At 36.6% G+C, this 21,695-nt stretch overlaps 1 protein-coding gene and 2 pseudogenes across 3 annotated transcripts; 1 reads left to right on the forward strand and 2 right to left on the reverse strand.

Annotated features, from left to right (window-relative positions):
* Window positions 1–894: 894 nt before the first annotated feature.
* Window positions 895–3,656, reverse strand: LOC120126293 (vacuolar protein 8-like). Of its 3 annotated transcripts, none has more exons than XM_039144526.1 (2): window positions 3,541–3,656; window positions 895–2,750 (listed from the first exon to the last, which is right to left on the reverse strand). In XM_039144526.1, exon 2 carries the CDS (start codon window positions 2,710–2,712, stop codon window positions 1,042–1,044), a length of 1,671 nt encoding a protein of 556 aa, XP_039000457.1. In that variant the 5' UTR covers window positions 2,713–2,750; window positions 3,541–3,656; the 3' UTR covers window positions 895–1,041. The 3 variants fall into 3 exon arrangements, with proteins under 3 accessions (XP_039000457.1, XP_039000463.1, XP_039000451.1); XM_039144532.1 differs by lacking the exon at window positions 3,541–3,656 and adding an exon at window positions 3,428–3,476; XM_039144520.1 differs by lacking the exon at window positions 3,541–3,656 and adding an exon at window positions 2,862–3,034.
* A 3,716-nt stretch (window positions 3,657–7,372) lies between these two features.
* LOC120126317 lies at window positions 7,373–15,385 on the reverse strand (annotated as a pseudogene).
* A 396-nt stretch (window positions 15,386–15,781) lies between these two features.
* On the forward strand, window positions 15,782–20,116 carry LOC120126327 (annotated as a pseudogene).
* Window positions 20,117–21,695: the final 1,579 nt, after the last annotated feature.

Below are 21,695 nucleotides of genomic sequence, written 5' to 3' on the forward strand. Positions count from 1 at the left end.
TTCAATAACCCACCTTCTTCCACTTCTTCCTTTGTTCCACTCCAAACTCAAGAACCCACCTGTTTTGGTCGGCTCTTGCCTTGTTCTTCCAATTTGGAACTGGTGGTTTTGTTTTTTTTGGTATTATCCCTTCTTTCCATTTCTTCTTAGTTTGTTTGTTAATTTTATTAGTGGGATTCTAAGGGTTAATAATAAGTGAAATAAATTAGTTATATGAGAATTAGGATGAGTTTGAAATAGTTGTAAATGACAAGATTAAAGATTATCAACTCATATTTCTTTGGCAAAAACTTAGACGACGAAGAAGAAAAAATTCAGGAGAAACCATACATGATTTTGAATGTTGGGTCGTCATTGTGTTAAGATCAAAGGAGTGGAACAAAAGTACAATGGGTTATTGAATTCAATTAAGGGTTTTTGGGTGGAGAATGAGATGGAAAGAAACGTTAGTCACCAAATTGAATCGAAATAATTTCTTATTTTCAGAAATTATTTTTTATTATTAAAAAAAGATATGACTAACTGAATCGAAATAATTTCTTATTTTCGGAAATTATTTTTATTATTAAAAAAATATGCATATGACATTTTTAATAGGTTAATGGTCAAACTTAACGGTCTGTCACGGTTGGACTCATTTTGAGTCACGAAATGAAATGTTAGACACTAAACTGAAATAAAATAAATTTTAGGCACTAAACTAGAAAAACATGCATAGATTGAGCACCTTTTACATATTTAAGCCTTATTTATAACAATCAAACTTGAATTAGAAGCATAAGATCTGCATTGACACAAATAAACCGGAATCCAGAATTCTTACAGAACATCAAAAGGTTTATGATTTACGTCTGCAATGATCTGATGGAACATATAAACACAAGGGGATCTTGCAATAAATATAGAAACATTGATAGCATATATAACTACATTGTTTCATACAGACAATGGAACATCATACAAGGAAGATGGATGAACAAGGGGAAAAAGGGGAATTTTTCATTATACAGAAACGAGGGAGTTCCTTTCGTTTCTTTCTCACTATTTCCGGTTAAACAGACACCGGATTTTCCCCCTTTCGAGCCTCTCGAGTAGCTTCTTCCCACCGGGGACATCCATCTCTGAAAGCTTCTTGAGATACCCGATCGCTCCGTATGCGATCATAAGCTTCTTGCATTTCTTACTTGATGAAAGAGATGATAGGCATGACACTGCGTACTTTTTTGCAGTGTTTTGCGGGCTCGGATCGAGCAACTGGACTAGATTCGGCACGCTTTGATCATTCCTTTTCACTTCTCTGCAATTTTGGGAGACGGTTACCAAGCTTGAAAGGGCTTGAGCAGCTACTTCTCTAGCATTGCTTGATTTAGCCTCGAGCATTCTGATAAGATGAGGAATGAAACCGGCTTCACCCACGAGCTTTTTGGTTTCGCTCGTTCCGCATACTTGACAAATTGCCGATGCGGTAGCTTGTTGTGCACCCGGCGATCCGGATTTAAGCACATGAACTAATCGAGGGAGGAAGCCGAGTGACTTAAGAACTTCTATGGATACCGAGCCTACCAAGTTCCTCAAGGCTCGAACTGCGGATTCTTGGGGCGAAGGACTATCGAGGTATACCAATAGACTTCGAATTCCACCTTCTGATATGACGGACCTTCTCAGATTCTCATTGCTGGCAGTAAGGTTCTGCAGGCATTCTGCAGCATATTCTTTGGCACCCAACAAAATTCCACAATCAAGGAGATTGATCATTACCTTTATTATTCCTTCCTCTGCTAGTACTTGTCGAACCTCGGGAACGGCTGATATGTTTTTCAATGTACTAGCGGCTGCAGCCTGTGTAACCGAGCCTCCAGTTCGGCAGGTTTCGATTAGTGGTCGAACCCCACCATGTCCGACAATTGCTCGGGCTGTTTCGGTCGGGATCGATAATCTCTGCAGCGAAATTATTGCCTTCTCTTTACCAACTGTGCTACCAGATTCAACAAGCCTGATAAGAGGTGGCAAAACACCTTCCGAAACAAGCCAGCTCTCACAACTCCCGCATTCTGCAAGCGAGCAGATTGCAGTTACAGTCTTTTCCCGAATACGAGGCGAAGTCGCGGTTAACAACTCGACTAAAGCAGCAATATTACTCCGTCCCATAACAGACAATACACCCTTTTCATCCTCCTCCATGATCTCAACGAGGCTGTCAAGCGCTTTGTGCTTTGCTTCCAAGTGCCCTATATGAAGACGTGCAAGCAGTTCCTTTAGATGAGCCTGCGTCACAATCTCCGATTCCGACGAGGATGGACCGACCAAAGACACAGACAAAGTAGCTTCCCCGAGTACACCGGTCTTGATCAAAAGTCCACAATCCCTTAAATTCAGATCCAATTTCCCAGATAATGCATCCAGATCACTCTGCATCTTAAGCTTCCCTTCATACTTCTCCTTCAAACATGAATCCGCCAATTTGATCGCTTCCTTCAACGTCTTCGACACGGCCTGCAGTTGCTCCTTACATAGAGTGTTCTTCGAAAAGAAAGGATGGCTCGACAAATCCGATAACCGTGAAGGGACCTGCTCCAGTTTGGAAATTATCATCTTCCACCTACCGGGGAACACTTTCACCTCCCTTGCCTTATCAAGTGCCATCGGAACAAGCTCTTGAGCACACGATAAGCATTCATCGGCCGAGACCCCATTTCGCGTACCATCTCCCATGATTCAGATATGAATTTGGATCAAAATGATCATCAGAGCTGTATCAATGAACCAGATGAGAAAAAAAAAAGATGATTAATACAGAAAAAAATGATAAAGCAGTGCAGTTGCAATCATCAACCATGAAAATTATTAAATTATACAAATACTATTAAAGAAAAACAAAAAGGAGAGTTTCTAGAGAATCTTGTCCAACCACACAAAAGCTGGTTCACTGGAAATTGAAGTACCAAAAGAAGCCCTCAGGAAACCCTCTGCTTTAGCAAGTGATCATTAAATGCCAACTAAAAAAATTATGATCTTTTAAACAAAACATGTAACAATCATATGGGAATGAACGAAGTTTACTTTCTAACTACTAAAAGTTGAAGCCTAATCAATAAGCAGTCAATCCAAGTACCCAAAATACCCTTTTGAAGTAGGTAGAGAAAAAAAAAATAAACTTTTAACCATGGGAAATCCTTGTCTTGCCTTGTGAAGAATTTGCCTGACAACGAAAGCAAAAAGAAAATTGGATTTCTTATTATAAACCCAATAAATAGTGTTAGCTGGTGATGGTAATGAGGCAGAGAAGAAGACTTCACTTTGAAGAGAAGATAGTCCAAAGCTGGTGTATTTTTCGAGTGTATTTAAATTCTCCACGATGGAACAAACCCCACTAACAAATATATTTATTCCAAGAAAATTCAAAGCAATAAATTCCAAAAGAAAATACCTCAAATTGCTTTGACTTACCTTGAAATTCACAGCACTCTCTAGTCTCTACCATTTACAACATTCAAGCTCATATATATGAGAACAAAACGAAAGAAAGTAAGCTATACCAACCTTTACGACTCAGGTACTCCAAAGTTTGTCCCTTTTTTCTCCAGCAAGCAACCCACTGTGGCTTAACCTTCCAACTTTTCTTTCTCTTTTAAGACTCAACCCAGAAAAATAATGCTTCCAAGAATCAGCAACACGCCATGGATTTCGAAACTTTGAAACCTGCAGTCTGATTTCTATATAAAAAATACTCAGAACCCATTGTTTGTTCCCTAATGAAGGATCTTAAACTATGAAAGGCAAAGCAATTTCAAAACCCATTTAAGTATTCGAGGCTTGGAAACAATCAGATTCAAAACTCAAACCAGCTTCTGGTTTCTCTCTCTGTGTGTGTATTTCTCTCTTTATAATACTAATATAAAATAGAAGCACTGTGTCAGAACTCAAAGGCTTTTCAGATTCGGGTTCTTCTCTCTGTATAATTTTTAAAAAAGATTGTTTCTTTTTAAACTTTTGCCAGTTGCCAGCGAGGTTTCGATTTCCTAAAGACAGAATGACCATTGTGTTTTACTCATTTCGGACAGGAGTGTTTAAATGTCGAGCAACTTCTACGGTTTTGATTCCGCTTTAGGACAGATCCGACCGTTCGGATTTGGTTGCGATTTTTACAAATCGTGTTCCTTTCCGGAACCCTTTTCCATGCAGGGTTCGTTCCACGTGTTTTGTCGGTATTGGTTGAAGTTGGATATGGATTTGGTAAACCCAAACCCGACAAAGGTCAAACTCCAATCTATTTGTATAAGATAGAAATTTATGCATGCAGAGCTTACCTAGGATGCTTAAAAGTTCAATGGTGGTGGTAACTTACATTACACAGCAGCTTTTTCAAGTTTTAGACCTGTGAAAGTAAAAAAAAGTAAACTTGTAAAACTTGATCATAGTTATCCCAATTGTGAATCTTTATAAAAATTTATCCAAATTAATCGGACTAAATAATATATAAAAAAAATATTTAACATGCTATGTTAGTGTCGGCGTGGCCATGATGGGACGCTGGCGTTTGTCGGCTCTCTCTATAACTGTTTTGGTTTTTGGCTTTTTCTTACACCAACCTCCACGAAACCAAACAAAAAGAAGAATTGGCTCTCTTGTTTTACCGATAGTCGAGTAATTGACATTAACTTGACCAAAGGGGGGATGTTTTAGTAACATATAGCTTTCTGTTACCAAAACATGTCCGGTTGTAATATATTTGTAGGAAAATAGAATAGCTTTTACGTTATATAGCAATTTGTATAGTTTTTGGATTGAAGTGAAAGCACACCAACTGTATATATCATGAACCGACCAAATCCCATGAATCGATTCTAGAAACCGATGCCTAGAGGCTAGAAAAGCTTGTTCCGAGTCAAGCTGTACAACCGGCCTTGGTTGTCTCTTGGTTTTAGTAGAAATCACACATCTCTTACCTTCCAAATAATTATAATATATGGCATGATGTCAAATGTGGTATTGCGATTCAACAACGAAGTTTAATATCTTAAAGACGTTGTTATATCGATCAAATCAAACTTGAATATGCTTTTATACAAATTTATTATAATATATGATGATAAAAGTAAGTAAAATGATCACACACAAAAATGAGATATCAAAATTTTACATAAAAACACTAATCTGGAAAAACTATGATCAAAGGGAAGAAATTATTTGATTGCAAAAGAAACTTGCATAATAAAAAATCTACTCAAATTAAGTTTCTTACTTTTAATAGTCTAACAGTAGAAGTATAAACATGTATGGATTCTAATTGTACGAATTGCACCTATGATTTTTTTTGACAAATTTTAAATTTAATCTTAATTCTACTTAGATGAGAGAGGAAGGGGGACTCTAGAGGAAAGGAGTGCTCCCAGTAGATTTGAAATCTATGACCTAAGAAAATATGATTGAACAAAGGTAAGCAACTTGACCGATCGATCAAATGTGTTTACTCTATGCGTATGAATTTTTTAAATCATAAAACTCTAACAGAATCAACCTGCCAATTGAATTTATACGTAAATAACACTTGTTGCTTGATTATAGTTCAATATTAGATTAACTTTTGTGAATGAAATCTTTTAGCTCCGCAAGAGGAGTAGCACATAGTTCAATGTTCATCCGCAGGTCCAATTGTTTTTTTTTTCTTTGCTAGCATATTGTACCCTGGAGACAGATTATATAGCATTGGGGGAGAAGAACTTGGATAATTATAGCAGGCGTGCAGTTGCTAATATGTAAAATGTTTGGTATTCATGCCAAGTATTTGCATCCTGCAAGTTGCATACATCATGAATGTTATTGACCCCACACCAAAACGGGACCACTCAACTGCTTCCACTCTTAGTACCAGCACCAAACAATGATCACCGACTAGCTCTACCTCCGGAGTTAAATCGGATTCAGGATGAACAACTCGAAACAAGATAACGAAGAAATGGGCATTAGACAAAAAGGCATAGATATCTGGAATAACTTCACATTCAGTATTATGCACAAAGTGAAAGATCATGATGCTCTACATTCACATGATGGATCAAAAGCCATTGGTTGATTGAAATGGCGAAAGAGAAGAAAAAAAAGACATCCTTGGAAAGGATCAATCCTCTCTCTCTTTCTTTACTCTCCAGCTAAACTTAATCCACTCCAATCAACTAGTGACTCTTGACACATCAGTAATCACCATTTATTTATTTACTTCTGCAAACAAAGCCCTCTTATATCATTTTGAATATGATGACATGAACATCCTATATCTAGAATTAATACCCTTATGATTGGGTTTTGCCTTTAGAACTAGCTAGATAGTTTACCGTACGAAACTTATCTTCAATAAAAGCTTTTAATGCATTTTTCTCTTTTTCACAGAAAGTTTAGTTCACATATTCTTACTATAAAGTATATATCACATGCTATATATGTAATAAAGATCAAGCAATTGCTGCATCATGCACATGCATTTACTTGTTGTCTCTATTGTAGGTGGACCCTCCAAAAGTGTGAGGAACCACCATAGAAGTCAAAAAGAAACCTTGAAACCTCTTTTTCATTGAACCATGATGATGATCAGCAGCACTTATTCTTCAACTAATTTTGGGCTGTCGATCCATCCCATCGGTCATTAAGACTCATTGCCCCCATATCTGACCCATCAGACTCGAACCCATGTTATCGAGACCACTCCATTCATTGCTGCAATATGAAACGATAGAGCTTCCCCAATATGTGGATGGGGGCTGCTCATCTACCACATGGGACATAATGATGCTTTGGTTGCACCACTTTTCCAGTATTCTCCATATCAACTGGGTTCTGGTGTTGGCAGCTCCTAAAGGTTTTTTTTTTTGAAGGATGGCAGCTCCTAAAGTTAAGTGGTCACACACACTGCCTTTTGTAATTTGTATCACAAGCCCCTAGTCCCGGTCTCACACATTGAGATGAATCCTTGTTTTCTTCCACCCTAGGCTACTTTGCCTGACTCCCAATGATTTCAAACCATTGGCTCTGTTGGCTTAGTTATGGTATTTGCTGGTGTTAGTGATGACAGTGGTAGCCATGGTGCTTTGAGATCCTGCCATTAACACCAAAACTTGCAAGCAAAAGAATTAGTCTACTAGTAAGTGTTTAACTGAGAAACTAGCCTTGTTAGATCCAGTGAAGACATGTCAAATAATTTTTCATATATTATATTTGATTCAAAGAAAATTCCACTCAATAGTATGCTAAGCCCAGTCTGAATACTGTAAATAAATGATATTGTATTCGTTAGGGCAGCATGCACCATCATACAGAGATTGTGAAGAGGAAATCAGCACCATTCTGATAGCATATTCATCTCACAATGACCATAAAATAAATAAACTGAATAATAATGATCTTCCTCACACAAATTTGTTACAAACAGATAATGTCCGAAAGAAAAGTTACTACATACAGATGTGTAAAAGCACTTCCAGTCTTGACGTGACTATACATTTAGCATTCTCAGATAGTCATCTATTATTGAAATAGCAGATGAGCGGTAACCGGAGCCAAAGTGATTGTAATGATTTAGGTAATGATACAACAGATAAAGATCTCTTCTCTTTTCAAAGCCTGGTTGTTTGGGCATCACCTGGTAAATGATAGCAACACGAGAAAGTAATATATGAAGCTCAGGTTGCATTGATGAGGTTTTCTACAAGACTTAAATTCAACATGATGTGATTTCTGATGAATTTATGACTCAAGAAAATCAATAGTTATAAAGGGTAGCCAATCATTAAGGCCGAAGCTTCAGCAGTTCCATGAGCCGGAATGGCATTCAAATTGATTACAGGTCCCAATGGCAACAGTTAGCAGCCAGAAAACCTTTCAATTATTATTTTTTAAATCAAATGCTAGTGACCCTGAAAGATATTAATGTCTTCCAAAGCAAAGAACAATTATACAGGAATTTGATCATTTTTTAAGTCCACTGTGACTGTAATGCTTAAAACATATAAAGCTTTTTGAGAAGAACAGTACCTCAAAGTAAGAATTGTAGAAAGATCCTCCAAAGCCAGCACACCATGACATTCCAAATTCAGCCTCATTGTGCCCATCTGTGAGGGGCACAAAGATATAGTGAATTATTTCTTTAAGCAGCCAATTCCAAACGTATTCATGCCACTATTGATATGATAGATAACTCAACATCACAGTATTTGGCCTTAAATTGTTTTAGATTCAAGAACAATATAACCAATATGTATATTAGCTCCTTCAGGAATTCTAGGCTGTTGGTACGCAGAATTAGATTGATTCAAGTCTTAATATACGTACAAAGGAAAAATAAATTTACCAATTAAGAGTGATTTTTATCAATACAAATAATAACTTACAATAGCAAGCAGGATCAAGTATAACAGGTTCGCCATTCTTGTCAGAAGTGATATTTCCACTCCATAAGTCTCCATGTAACAATTATGGCTCTATAACGATGTTTTCAAAAAGAGGCTCCATGTTCTTTATCAACCTTTGCCCTGTAAATAAGTTGTCCATTGTTATTTGAAAAGTGCATGACACTCTGCTTTAACAAGCTGATGTTAGAGTCAATATCTATCTCATTTGAATTGGAATTCCTAAAAGTAAAAATTTCGGGTAAGTGTTTGTGAATGATAATTGCACTTTCAAATGTTTTTGAATCATCTTGGTAAACAAACTTGTCGAAAAAAAGTAGTTATCACTTATATCTTAAGAAGTGCAACTACCAAGATGCACAAAAACCAGAAGCAAGGAGATAAATATTCTTGCATAAATAATGCAAATACTCTAAAATCGTCAATTAATATGCATGTAAGTTACACATAATTAATAAATGTAGATAAACTTAACTCGCTATCTGTATCAGAGTATAAATGGCAAGTCACAGTGTTGAATACAATGTACATGAGAAACGTATACAGTGGTTCATGGTGCAAGAATAACCTCTTTGGTAAATGGTTGAATCACCATACTGGTCCTGTGCCAACTTCAGCTGGTAACCTAATCTCTGTTCTCCATAAAACTGAATCCAATCAGAGCACCAAGTATTTATCTGCGGAGTACTACAAAGGCAGCACATATTCACGCGTTAAAACTCAAAAAGGAGTTCTAAAGCATACAGACCATCTTGAATTCCTTGATACCGTCAAGGCTAAAATATCCAAAAAAAAGGTAAAATGATTGTAATGGCATTAGAAGAATGACCAATATGATTGAAAACAATCATGGCCTTTTAAAGATTGCACCTTCCAACAGTATTATTAACCGTAAAACCAAAGCCTTTTTCTGATTTCCCAGCCTTATGCATTTCAGCTAGCTTCCTTCCCAGTTCAGACTAACAGATAATAAATAGTTAAGGGTTAATAGGCAAAATAATATTACCGTTACCACTATCTACACAAACACACACAAAAAAAAAAAGAATTGAACTGGCTCACTTGATTGCTCCGAGATGCACCGAATTCAATAAATTCCATAATGATGAATGATCCACTGTTTCTTAAGGGTCCAACCTACAAATGCATAACAAAGTTCAATTACAATTTTCCGTGTAAAAGAATAGCATTATAGAAGTTTAAGAAACCAAGTTTTTTGGCATCAGCGTAAACTTAGACTCTTACCTTATAGGGCTTAGGCACACGAATTGTTCGAGTTTCATAAATGGCATCTAAACCGATAGCTTCTGCCTCAAACATTGACGGACCAATACTCCTGATCCATTTTTAATAGCAAAACAAAAACGTTCATTCATTTGGAAAACAATAACTCATCAAGCAAAAGAAACTACCAATTGTTGTAAATTAGCTGCATTACGAATGCCCAAGGCATTAAATTTTTTTGAACTTTGCATAACGTACCTATTTGTTTTAACAAAAAAAGAACCAGCATCAGTTTCATAACAACTTGCAAGATTGATGCAACCACCACCTACGGGGCGAATTCTTGTAATCTGGGTTGCTTTCCCTTAAGTGAGAATCCATTCTTGAACAGGATCATCACTCAATGCTGCCACTGTAGGATAACACCATCAATTAAGCATCAACAACAATTTCCAAATGAAGTCCTTCGAAGCACAATTTCAAAGCACACAGGCAAAACTCAAAAGTAAAATTCATTAAAGATTATCATATTTTGGTCTAAACAAAACCTTAAAGCGACTTCCAGAAGAAACATACATGAAAATCTTTCAAAGGAACTGTTAAATTTATAAAATGAATAATACTTCTCATTTAATTTAATGTATCAAGTCAATACAAATATATATACAAATTCAGCCTAACTAACTAACTGCTAATTAGTTACAACTTAAAACAGAAATAACAAACTTTCTACTTCTAACACTCCCCCTCAAGTTGGTGGGTAGAAGACATCCTTTACCCCCAACTTGGATACAAGATATTCATGTTGTTGTACTCCTAAGGCCTTAGTAAACAAATCAGTCAATTGCTCTGAAGAAGGCACAAATTCTGTTTTGATGAGTCCCTCTTGTATCTTTTCTCTCACAAAGTGGCAATCAATTTCTATGTGCTTTGTGTGTTCATGATACACTGGATTTGCTGCAATCTGAAGAGCAGCCTATTTATCACAATACAACTTGATTGGACATTTCTTTTCTAACCCGAGCTCATTAGCTAAGCCGTTCAACCAAGTCAGTTCTGCTGCAGTAGTTGCCATGCTTCTGTACTCTGCTTTAGCAGACGATCTGACCACAATATTTTGCTTCTTGGATTTCCATGAAATCAATGAACTTCCAAGCTTAATGCAGAAACCAGAAACAAACTTCCTTGAATTAAGACATGCTGCCCAGTCTGAATCTCAAAATGCCTTAAGTTCACATCTGCTACTTGAATCCATCAGAATTCCTTGACCAGGATTCCTTTTGATATACCTCACTATCCTCAATGGTGATTGCAAATGAGATTCTTTTGGTTGCTGCATAAACTGACTTAAGTGATGTACAACAAAGCATATATCTGGTCTAGTATGTGTGAGGTAAATTAGCCTTCCAATGAGCCTTTGAAAAACACTCTTGTCTACTAGCAACTTGTCATCAACTCCATTACTCCCTTTGGTGCATAACTCATCATATTCTGTTGTGGTGAGCCTTGCATTTTGCTCAAGAGGTGTCTTTGCTGGTTTTGAACCGCTTACACCTGTTTCCTCAATCAATTCAAGGGCATACTTGCGCTGATTGATTAAAATTCCTTCTCTTGATCTCATAACCTCGAGACCCAAAAAATACTTTAACTCACCAAGGTCTTTCATCTTAAATTTCTTGTTCAGAAGAGCTTTTAAGTCATCAATCAAACAACTATCATTTCCAGTGATCAACAAATCATCAACATAGATCAACAAAACTACAATCTTGTCATCCTTCTTCATTGTGAACAAAGAATAATCAAACTTACTTTGTTCATAACCAGCCCCTAAAAGAGCCTCAGTTAACTTCAAATTCCATTGTCTGGATACTTGTTTCAACCCATAAAGGGATTTTTGCAGTCTACACACCTTATTCTCCCCCTGACTGCAAAAACCAGGAGGAAGTTCCATATATACCTCCTCAAACAAATCACCTTGCAAGAAGGCATTATACACATCAAGTTGAAACAAAGGTCAATCATAAACAGAAGCTATGGCAAGAAGAAATCGAATAGTAACCAATTTGACCACTGGTGAGAAGGTGTCCACATAATCCACACCCTCTCTTTGACTATAACCCTTGGCCACCAATCGAGCTTTAAATCTCTCTATAGCACCAGCAACATTGTACTTAACTCTATAAACCCATTTGCATCCAATAGAAACTTTTCCCTTGGGTAAAGGAACAATTGACCGAGTTTTATTTGTTTCAAGGGCAAAAATATCATCCTTCATAGCTTTTACCCATTCAGGATGATGAATGGCCTCATGATAGGAGTGAGGCTCAACAGGATGTGAAATAGAGGAAATGAAGGATTGTGTAGCAATAGGAAGATGAACATAGGAAACAAAATTTGAAATAGGATAGGTAGAAGTTGAAACAGAATTGCAAACAAAATCATTCAACCATTGGGGTTGTTTAGAAACCCTAGTAGACTTCCTAACCAAAACTGGAGCTACTGAATCTATTGAAGGTGCTGACTATTGTGATGATTACCCAGTGTCAGATGCAGAATAAGGAGCAGAAGAAGCATCAGATTCAGATAGGACAGTATGAGTAGTTTGTTGACCAAAAGAATGAACTAAAAACTCAGAATCAAGAATGAAAGGAGTGGAAGAAAAAAAAAAACTCTGTTTGAGTAGGAAAATGAAATGGAAATATCTACTCATGAAAAACAACATCACTATTAACAAAGAATTTTTTAGAAGTGAGATCAAACAAGAGATGCCCTTTTTGAGTATTAGAGTATCCCATTAGAACAGAAGGTAAGGCTCTAGGTGCAAATTTATCATTTGGTTTGACATTAGTGGCATAATACAAGCAACCAAAAACTCTAAGAATGGACAAATCAGGGGGTCTGTGATAAAGCAATTCATAAGGAGTTTTCCATTGTAAAACAGAAGAATGAAGTCTGTTTATGATGAAGCGGGCTGTTAAAACACATTCACCCCAAAATTTAATTGGTACTTTTGATTGAAAACGTAAAGCTCTAGCTACTTCTAAAAGATGCCTATGCTTTCTTTCTGCAATTCCATTTTGCTGTGGAGTTTGAACACAGAAACTTTGATGTAAAACACCAAAAGTTGAGAAAAAAGGAGTACAATGAGAGTTGAAAAATTATGTACCATTGTCACTTCTAACAATCTTAGTGACAGAAGAAAACTGAGTAGAAACAAAGGAGATAAATTGTTTAAGGAATAAAACAACATCATTCTTAACTCTCAAGAGGTAAACTCAAGTCATTCTGGTGCAATCATCAACAATAGTCAGAAAGTATCTATGACCACTATGAGTGAAAATCCTATAAGGACCCCATAAGTCTATATGAATTAATTCAAAAGGTGTTGAGGATCTGGTAAGACTAATAGGAAATGACAGCCTAGTTTGTTTAGCTAAAGGACAAATATCACAAGAATGGACAGTATTTAAATTAAGTTTATTAGAAACATAAGGAGATAATTTGCGCATAGATGAAACAGAAGCATGCCCAAATCTAGCATGCCAAAGACCAGTTTTATTAGAAATTGAAACAGAACAAGCAGAAGCAACATACCCAGAACGAACTAAAGAATCAGGAAACAAACTAGTAGCTCTTTTAGACTCAAAAATATAAAGGCCATTAAATCTTCTACCAATCCCCTTGATCATGCCAGTGCAAAGATCCTGCAAGATGCAAATGTCAAGATAGAAAGAAACAATACAAGCATGATCTTTAGCAAGCCGAGAGACAGAGATCAAATTGTGAGATAAGCTAGGAACAAACAAAACACTAGAAAGAACTAAATCAGATGTTAACCTATGAGAACCTATATGTGATACTAGTTCAATTTGACCATTTGGTAGATGAATATAACGAGGGGAAGAGCATGAAACAGGAGATTGTAAACCCTTGAAAACAGATAAAATATGGTCAGTGGCACCAGTATCAATAATCCAGCGAATGCACAAGCCATTAGAAGCAGGTAAACCACAATTAACAGTACCTGCAAGATTCACACTGGAATCTGGAGCTGGATTCTTACTTAACAAACTGAGAATTTGATTGTACTGCTCAGTAGTAAACGCAGGCACAGTCGAAATAGAAGAAGAAACCATCGATTCAGTTGCAGTCTCTCCATCAGCAGTGTGCACCGAAGTAACTGCCATGGCAGCTTGAGGAGTCTTCTTTCGACTGAACTTGAAATCCGGCGGAAAACCGATAAAGCGATAACAGCGATCGCGACTATGGCCTTTGACCTTGCAATACTCACAGGTGCCAGTAAATCGCCTTCTATCACTCCCTTTAGAAATAGCCTAGAACATTACAGAGGATTCAATGGGTGCACTATTTAGCTGAATCCGGTGAGACTCCTCCTGAATGATCATTGAATATGCCTTATTAACAATGGGAAGTGGCTTCATAATGAGAATTTGGCTCCGAATGGCAGAGTAAGTCTCATTAAGACCTATCAGAAACTGAAAAAGTCATTGTTCCACATGATCAGAGTTCTGTCGTGTAGCCTCACACTCACAAAAAGAATAAGGGACAAGAGCAGTGTACTCATCCCACAAGAGCTTGAGACGAGTAAAATACACCGAGACTGAAGAGTCACCTTAAATAAGTGTAGCAATCGAACGATGCAGGAAAAAAAACTCTAGAACCGTCAACTTTATCAAACCTTTCCTTGAGATCTCTCCAAACATCTGCTACATTCGAGGCAAAGACGATCCCAACTGACAAATCTTGACTTACAGAGTTCAAGATCCACGAGAGCACAAGAGCATTGCATCGTTTCCACTGAGGCTGCAACGGTTCATCATAATCCTCTCTTCGACAGGTTCCATCCACGAAACCAAGCTTGTTCTTGGCGAGGAGCGCAATACGCATTGATCTACTCCAGATAACATAGTTTTCGTAGCCCGAGAGTTGATGCGAGACCAATTGGATGCCAGGCGTATCTGAAGGGTGCAAAAATAGGGGGTGATTGGAATCGATGGGGAAAGCCATGAACCCTAGTAAACGATAGGCAAAAAAGGGGCGAATCTGATTTGGGAGAAAGCGATGGAAGCAAGAAAGCGGGCCTCCGTGCTCAGCGAAAGATGAGCCACGCAGAAGACCCAAAAACGAAAAACCTGTAAACTGATACCATGTTAAATTTTTAGAATGAATAATACTTCTCATTTAATTAAATGTATCAAGTCAATACTAATATATATACAAATTCAGCCTAACTAACTAACTGCTAATTAGTTACAACTTAAAACAGAAATAATAAACTTTCTACTTCTAACAGGAACATCAAATAAATGGTGGGTAATGGACTCGATTAGTTCTCAAATCAAAACAAATGATTCATTCAGTAAATACTAGGGAATTCCTCAAAACCCCGTGGCTTGGTCCTAATTCACCTGAAACATCTAAATTCAACCATAAACAAACAAGTCCTGCAATTTTTTTTAAAAGGTAGTGGTAGTGTTGCTTACTGAGAAATGGTCTGCGTTTGGTGAAGCCAATTCGAGGAAGACAAAGCATAGACGGTAAAGAAACGCCCAGGGAAACAAGTCCCGCGTATGCTACCATTATCTGGAAGATTATAATCTCTCACTATGTTTCTCTTGTACTCTCACGCATACATCTGACTAGCAATTCTGTTCTGATAATGTCAAGTTTCTATTGGCTCACTGTTTAAAAGAGTTTTGGTCTGTTTGGCTGTGGGGCTAACCCTATTCCTTCTAACTTTAATCTATCCGTTATGTACCATACATATTTGTATTTGGTCAAGCATCATTCTATTATTTGAGTTTGAGTCTTCTCGATTAATTATTAGTTTTTTTTATAGATTTTTTTAAAGATTATTTTTTCCCTTTGAAATATTTTATATATTATGAAAAATCATATTTTCACATTCCCCCTAAAGTCTACAACTTCATTAATTTATCCTCTCTTTACATGCGGATTTCAGCGACATAAAAGCATTTAAGCATTGGAAGCGTTTGTATTGAGCGGGTAAAGGAGCGCAAGCATTCACCAACATATACATACTACCCCGCCCATCACGCCCATTCACCCGTTTCGCATGGCATTACCTGTTACTATTTGCTAACGTACAGTATACTGCTGGGGTTATTATAGCCTTCTCTAAAGAAAAAAAATAAAGGAGAGGGAAGGTAACGATGAATACCGCGCTGACGAAGACGACGAACTGAGCTGAAACTCACCTCTCTCTCTCTCTCTCAGTTCAAAATACATTAATCTATTTCACTCTCTTTCCAGATCTGCCAGCATCGCCATCCAACGACGTCGTTTTCTATCCCAATCCGGTAACATTTTCCGTTTCATTATCATTTCGGATCTGATCATTGTTCGTTACTTGATGTTATTGCTGATTGTTAGGATAATTAATTATGAATTTTAGGATGATTGTGCTTTGTTGTTATTGGCTGAGGAAATGAAACTGGAATTCGACGGTTGCAGGATGTAACTTTGATTGAGATCGAGTAAAAGAACCTGACAAGCTCATGTTTGAAAATCCGTCGGCAATTGGTTTTTCTCACAGTCCTCATCTTCGGAAACCTGGCGCCAAATCTGTTTCTTCTGACCTAGGTAATTTTTTTATCTGTTTCGATAATTGATTTTCCTTCTACTTAAATTCATCTAAAAAAAATGCGAATCGTTTTGTTTACTTATTTATTGGTTATTTAGGGGCTGGTGAACCTGGAAATATTGTTCAAGAAGGTTACGTGTTCCCTTTCGTGGTTGGAGAAATGAAGGGTTCCAGTTCACCTATGCACACCGCAGCCATAATGCCTTCTCCTACCTTTCTATGGAGATTTAAAGTCCTATGGTTTCTGATCTGGGCCTTCACTTGTTGCAAGGTCAGTATTTGTACCGTTAGCTAGAGTTTTGATTCTTGTGAGAATTGATCTCAAGAATGTTTGATTTCTTTTTCTGAAACAGATTGGATGGGATTCGGTCATGAGAATGAGTGTAGACTTAAGAGACTTGTTCTTGTATGAGGCATTCTTATATTATAACCCTCTCCTTCTTGTGGTTAGTTAACATATCTTTGAGTATGATTACAGATTGATATTTGATATTAGATGTCCATCGAATCTTAATTCTTGCTCTTGCAATTTGTAGACAATGATGGTTTGGCTGTGGGGGGTGTGTTTATGGGTCTTTTCCCAGAGCACTATTAATTATGCAAAGATATTTGATCTTGATCAAAACCACCTTACTCACAGAGAAATATGGAAGGTAATTGTTTTAAATGTGCTCTTCATGTTATTTGGATCTGTGCACTTCACACGCTTTATTGAGAATTTGCTCCTGAGATTGTGGTTCCACTAAGAAAAAAGAATATGTACTCCTATTATAATGTCTTTTTTCTGTTTTGCTACATGCAGTGTAGCATATGGATGACGGTTATAGTGCCAACTAGCATGACAGCTTACCTTTATCTTTACTCCCACGGAGAAGTAGCACTGGCAGCATCGCAACCAGTGTAATATCTACCCTGTTTCCCAGCATTATCATATCTTCTGTCCCTATAATTTAACTGCATATTTGCAAGACAGTAACCTTTCGCCTGTTTTCAACCATTAGATTTATCAATTATGGGCCTTACTACTTAATTATTACTTGTCACTTTAATGATTCTGTATGCACGAGTACGAATGCAAATGTTTAGGTGACTGTGTGTTGTCCTTTCATGTAGTTTTGTAGATTGGATTCTGTAGGAATTCCAAGTTTCCCATGCCATCAGTATTATGACACATTGATGGTTCTGACATTTGAAATACAACCTGCAGGTGATCCTCTATGTTGCTGTTGCCTTGGTTTTGATATTCCCCTTCGACATTTTCTATTTTTCATCTCGTTACTTCTTCCTAAGAACACTCTGGCGGATAGCTTTCCCACTTCAGGCTAGTTTCTTGAGTAGCTTTCTTTTTCTTTGTGCTTGAGCTAGCAAGCTGCATTTGCCAATTAGCATTTCCTCATATTGGGAGTATTTCGCTTTACTCTGGATTTTTTTTTCATTTTAGTGGATATTACTCGAGGTTCTCTTTCGCTGACATGCATTTGCATTTTTTACTTGTTTAATTCTTGTGTGACAGCCTATTTCATTTCCTGACTTCTTCTTGGCAGACATTTTTACCTCCATGGCCAAGGTATGAACCTGTAACATCATTTCATATCCTTAAGCAAGCAGCTTATTTTGTTTCTTTTAACAATTAGATTGTACCAATTAAAGGAGCAATCTATGAAAATACTCTCGTACTTTGATACTCTTATGAAGAAAGTTTCGGTCTCCTGTTGTTTAGATGCATGTCATTGGATAAAAATTACTGGACATACTCTTAAGGTCATTAAATTAGGATTTGATTTGTAAAAGGTGCTGTGTTTCCCCCTAATTGCTTGTAATCTTTATTTTGTGAAGGTATTTTCAGATTTGGAGCGTTCAGTCTGTTGAATGGTTCATCGCCAGGTAATTTCAATACTGAAGATTTTTAGGTAGGTTATTTATAAAAGGCTAAGAGCGCTCTCAAATTTTGTGCTTGGTGGTATTTTTTTATTTTTCCAAATTGGCTGACGATAAGACCTTCAATACTCTTCCCAACAGCACAGGAATTTCATTTAATCGTTAATATCTGCAAGTTGTGTTGCCTACTCCATTATGTATGCCTGTGATTCTAAGAAAAATAAGTTGATGGTAGATCCTTTCCAAACATGGAGGAAAAGGATCATAATGAAAGGCTTGATGAGGATCTGATTACTCTTGCTTCTGGTTTTCGATGCAGTTAAAACTCATTGAACTTGAGGCATAAAATTGTGCCTGTAATGCTTTACGATAAAGTTTTTTTTCGAATTGCCTGTATTAGGTTCTAATTAAACTAAGGCTTGTGGTTTTTGGCCAACCACTTTATCTATTTAGTGATGATGCAAAGAAACAAAAAAGATATACTTATTCTCTCATATTTAGTACTAAATATATTATGCTTAATTTGGATTCGATCAACATGGAACTGTTGAAGAACTTTTTGTTGACGCAATGTTTATCTCCTCAGATGAATAAGATGAGCTTTCTCTTGTAATGTAGGTTGCAACAATCGCATGGTTTGAAGCAGACTCGGTTTGTGGCAGCCACTCAGTTGCAATTCCACTAGTGCTTGTTATTCCATATATTTGGCGGCTACTGCAATGTTTGCGGCAATACAAAGATACAAAAGAGAAGCCAACCCTTTTAAATGGTCATATATCTAGTACCTTGATAACTTACTATTTTCTTATTAAAATTTACATCTGGTCAGAATGGATATGGATCAATGAACCGGTAATGTATACAATGTTTTGCCCTTAAGAAATTTCCTAAACTCTATGGAAAGCACATCATCAGCTTTGTTGGTGATTTCTATTACTTGTTCTCATGTGGTTTATCTCATATTGGCTATATGCAACTATTTACACCTGATGTATCTTCATTCTGTTTCTGTTTAACTTCTGTCTTTTTAATTCTAATCCAATTTGCATGTGGTTTTCAGCTTTAAAATATTCAACAGCAGTCCCTGTGATTTTTCTATCAGCCCTTAAATATCATGTTTCACCTGATAGTTGGACCTATGTTTATCGTCGCCTCTGGCTTTTCTCAAGTCTTGTTAACTCACTCTACTCATTTTATTGGGACATAACCCGTGATTGGGACCTTAGGTATGATTATATATCCCCTTTCCTGACAGTTTATATATATAATATTTGATTGTGAGGCCACTTTGGCATTCCTTGCGCCTAATTAAGTTCATTTTAAATTCTGTATTTACGGCAGTGTCTTCACTAGGATCTTCAAGTTCAACAAACCAAGTTTGTGTTCCAATTTGTTATATGGGCGAGGATGGGTAAGAATCTTAATGCTGATAACTATTCATGCAATTCATTCCACAAGACACTTAATGGGCACATCGTGAGGTATTTCACATGCATGGTTGCCTTCTTCGTAGGTTTATTTTTGGGTTATTGGAAGCAACTTGGTTTTGCGATGCACGTGGACATATAAACTGTCCGCTCATCTCCGCCACAACTACTTGACTGTGTTTATGATTACCGCGTTAGAGATGCTAAGAAGGTTCCAATGGATATTCTTTCGAGTAGAAAATGAATGGAACAAAATTACCAAGTCTGGCTTTCAGATTCCGATGACTGACATCCCAAGAGAGGAGGAAAAATTACTAGGCTCGACCAATCACAATGTGTAGATGATTACAAGTCTGTCTCTCTCTGGCTTTAAGTAGCTTCATATTAAATTCATTCTTTGCGCTGCTATGGAACATTATATTATTTCAGCCCTGAAGCAGTTGCTTCATTTTGGTTGCCCCTGTTTGACACTGATGATATATAGGTTGGATTTTCATGCAACAATTTTGAATTGGGTTAGGTTAGCTGTATAATGTTGTGGGGGAAAAAACATTTTACTGATGTTGGGGATCTTTTATGTCTTAAAGACTTGGACTATTTTCGAATGATGGTTTTTTTTTATCTATCTATGATGCTCTGTTGTGTTGGAGAAAGAAATAATATTTGAAAATGGAAAAAAATCCAAATTAAAAGTGATAAAAAATCATTAAATTTATTGTAAGAAGAATTTGTCGGGGGCAATAAGTTTTAGTTCCTGATATAATAAATGAAAAAGATAAATCACACTGTTGGTGACTAAATTTTAAGTTTTGTTTTGTTTTTTTTTAAAGAGGGTACTTTGTATAAAAGAAGAACAAAGTACATCATCTCAAGGACCTCATTAAAAAATATCTCTAATCCTAAATGGAGAAAAAAGAGTGTGCCTTGATATGGTAAAGATCAAATACACAAAACTCTTACAATATTCAAACCGTACCTGTAACAGTCTCAATATCGGGTTAGTGACTAAATTATAAAACTTCAGAATTTGGTGACTAAAGCAGAATAATTGAAAAGTATTGTAATTTGGTATAGGGTTAAATTTGCAAGGAAGAAAGAATAGAAGGACAAAATGGTCATTTGCAAGGAAAATAATTAATTTGGTTAGATATATATGGAGGCCACGTGTATGAGAGGAAGCAAATATCCAAGCTTCCAGGCATCTCTTCTCCTCCTTTCTTTTTTGTGCGTATGAGCCAGGCAAAGGTAAGAATTATTACTAGTTGTTTATTAGTTGAGATTTAAGTTTGGTTTTGCTCCTTAGATGCTAATTAAGCTTAAGGAAAACTTAATTTGCTTTAAAACAACAAGATGAAGGGACTATGAAGAATTAAAGATTTGGAGTTCTTAAATGAAATTTCGAAATAAAGTTCATAATGAGAATTGGAAGTTGAATTTGACTTGTCACCAAATTGATTAAGGGATATGAAGGGTTAGAATCAGATTAAGAACATGTGGGAATTTGAGTGAGATTCTTAAATTTTATGTGGAGGAATGAATTTTGAAGTTTAAGAGATATTGAATGAGTAGTAATTAGTTTAAATAGGTGTATAAGAGTTAAGAATATAAAAAGGGGTTAAATATGAAAAGTTGAGAGGATTAGGAAGGGATTTTCGTGCACAAGTATCATTTCTGGGTTGTGTGTATCGATGCACATTCAATGTATACCGATGCACTCTCAAATAAATGAACATCGAATGCCATTAGTGCATCGATGCATAAGGAGTGCATCGATGCATAAGGAGTGCATCCATGCATAAGGAGTGCATCCATGCACCCGCTTAAAATACAAACATCGAATGAGATTTGAGTACCGATGCACAGGTAGTGCATCGATGCACTCGTTAAGGAATGCATTGATACATTGTAGAGTGCATCGATGCATACCTTCATTATAAGGTAAAAATAACTTTCTTTTTAACCTAAGGAGTGATAGTTTAGAATATATTAATTAGTATACTGATTAGTATCAATGTATTACTATGTAGATATACAACGTAATTTCGTTCCGGAACAAACAAAGGATTAGGATCAAGTCAAAATAAACAAGGCCAAGGTGAGTGCATATCCTAGATGAAATGGAATTGAGACAAGACTTGTGAT

Source organism: Hibiscus syriacus, unplaced genomic scaffold (assembly GCF_006381635.1).
Source record: "Hibiscus syriacus cultivar Baekdansim isolate YM2019G1 unplaced genomic scaffold, ASM638163v2 tig00001349_pilon, whole genome shotgun sequence".
Taxonomy (NCBI): domain Eukaryota; kingdom Viridiplantae; phylum Streptophyta; class Magnoliopsida; order Malvales; family Malvaceae; genus Hibiscus; species Hibiscus syriacus.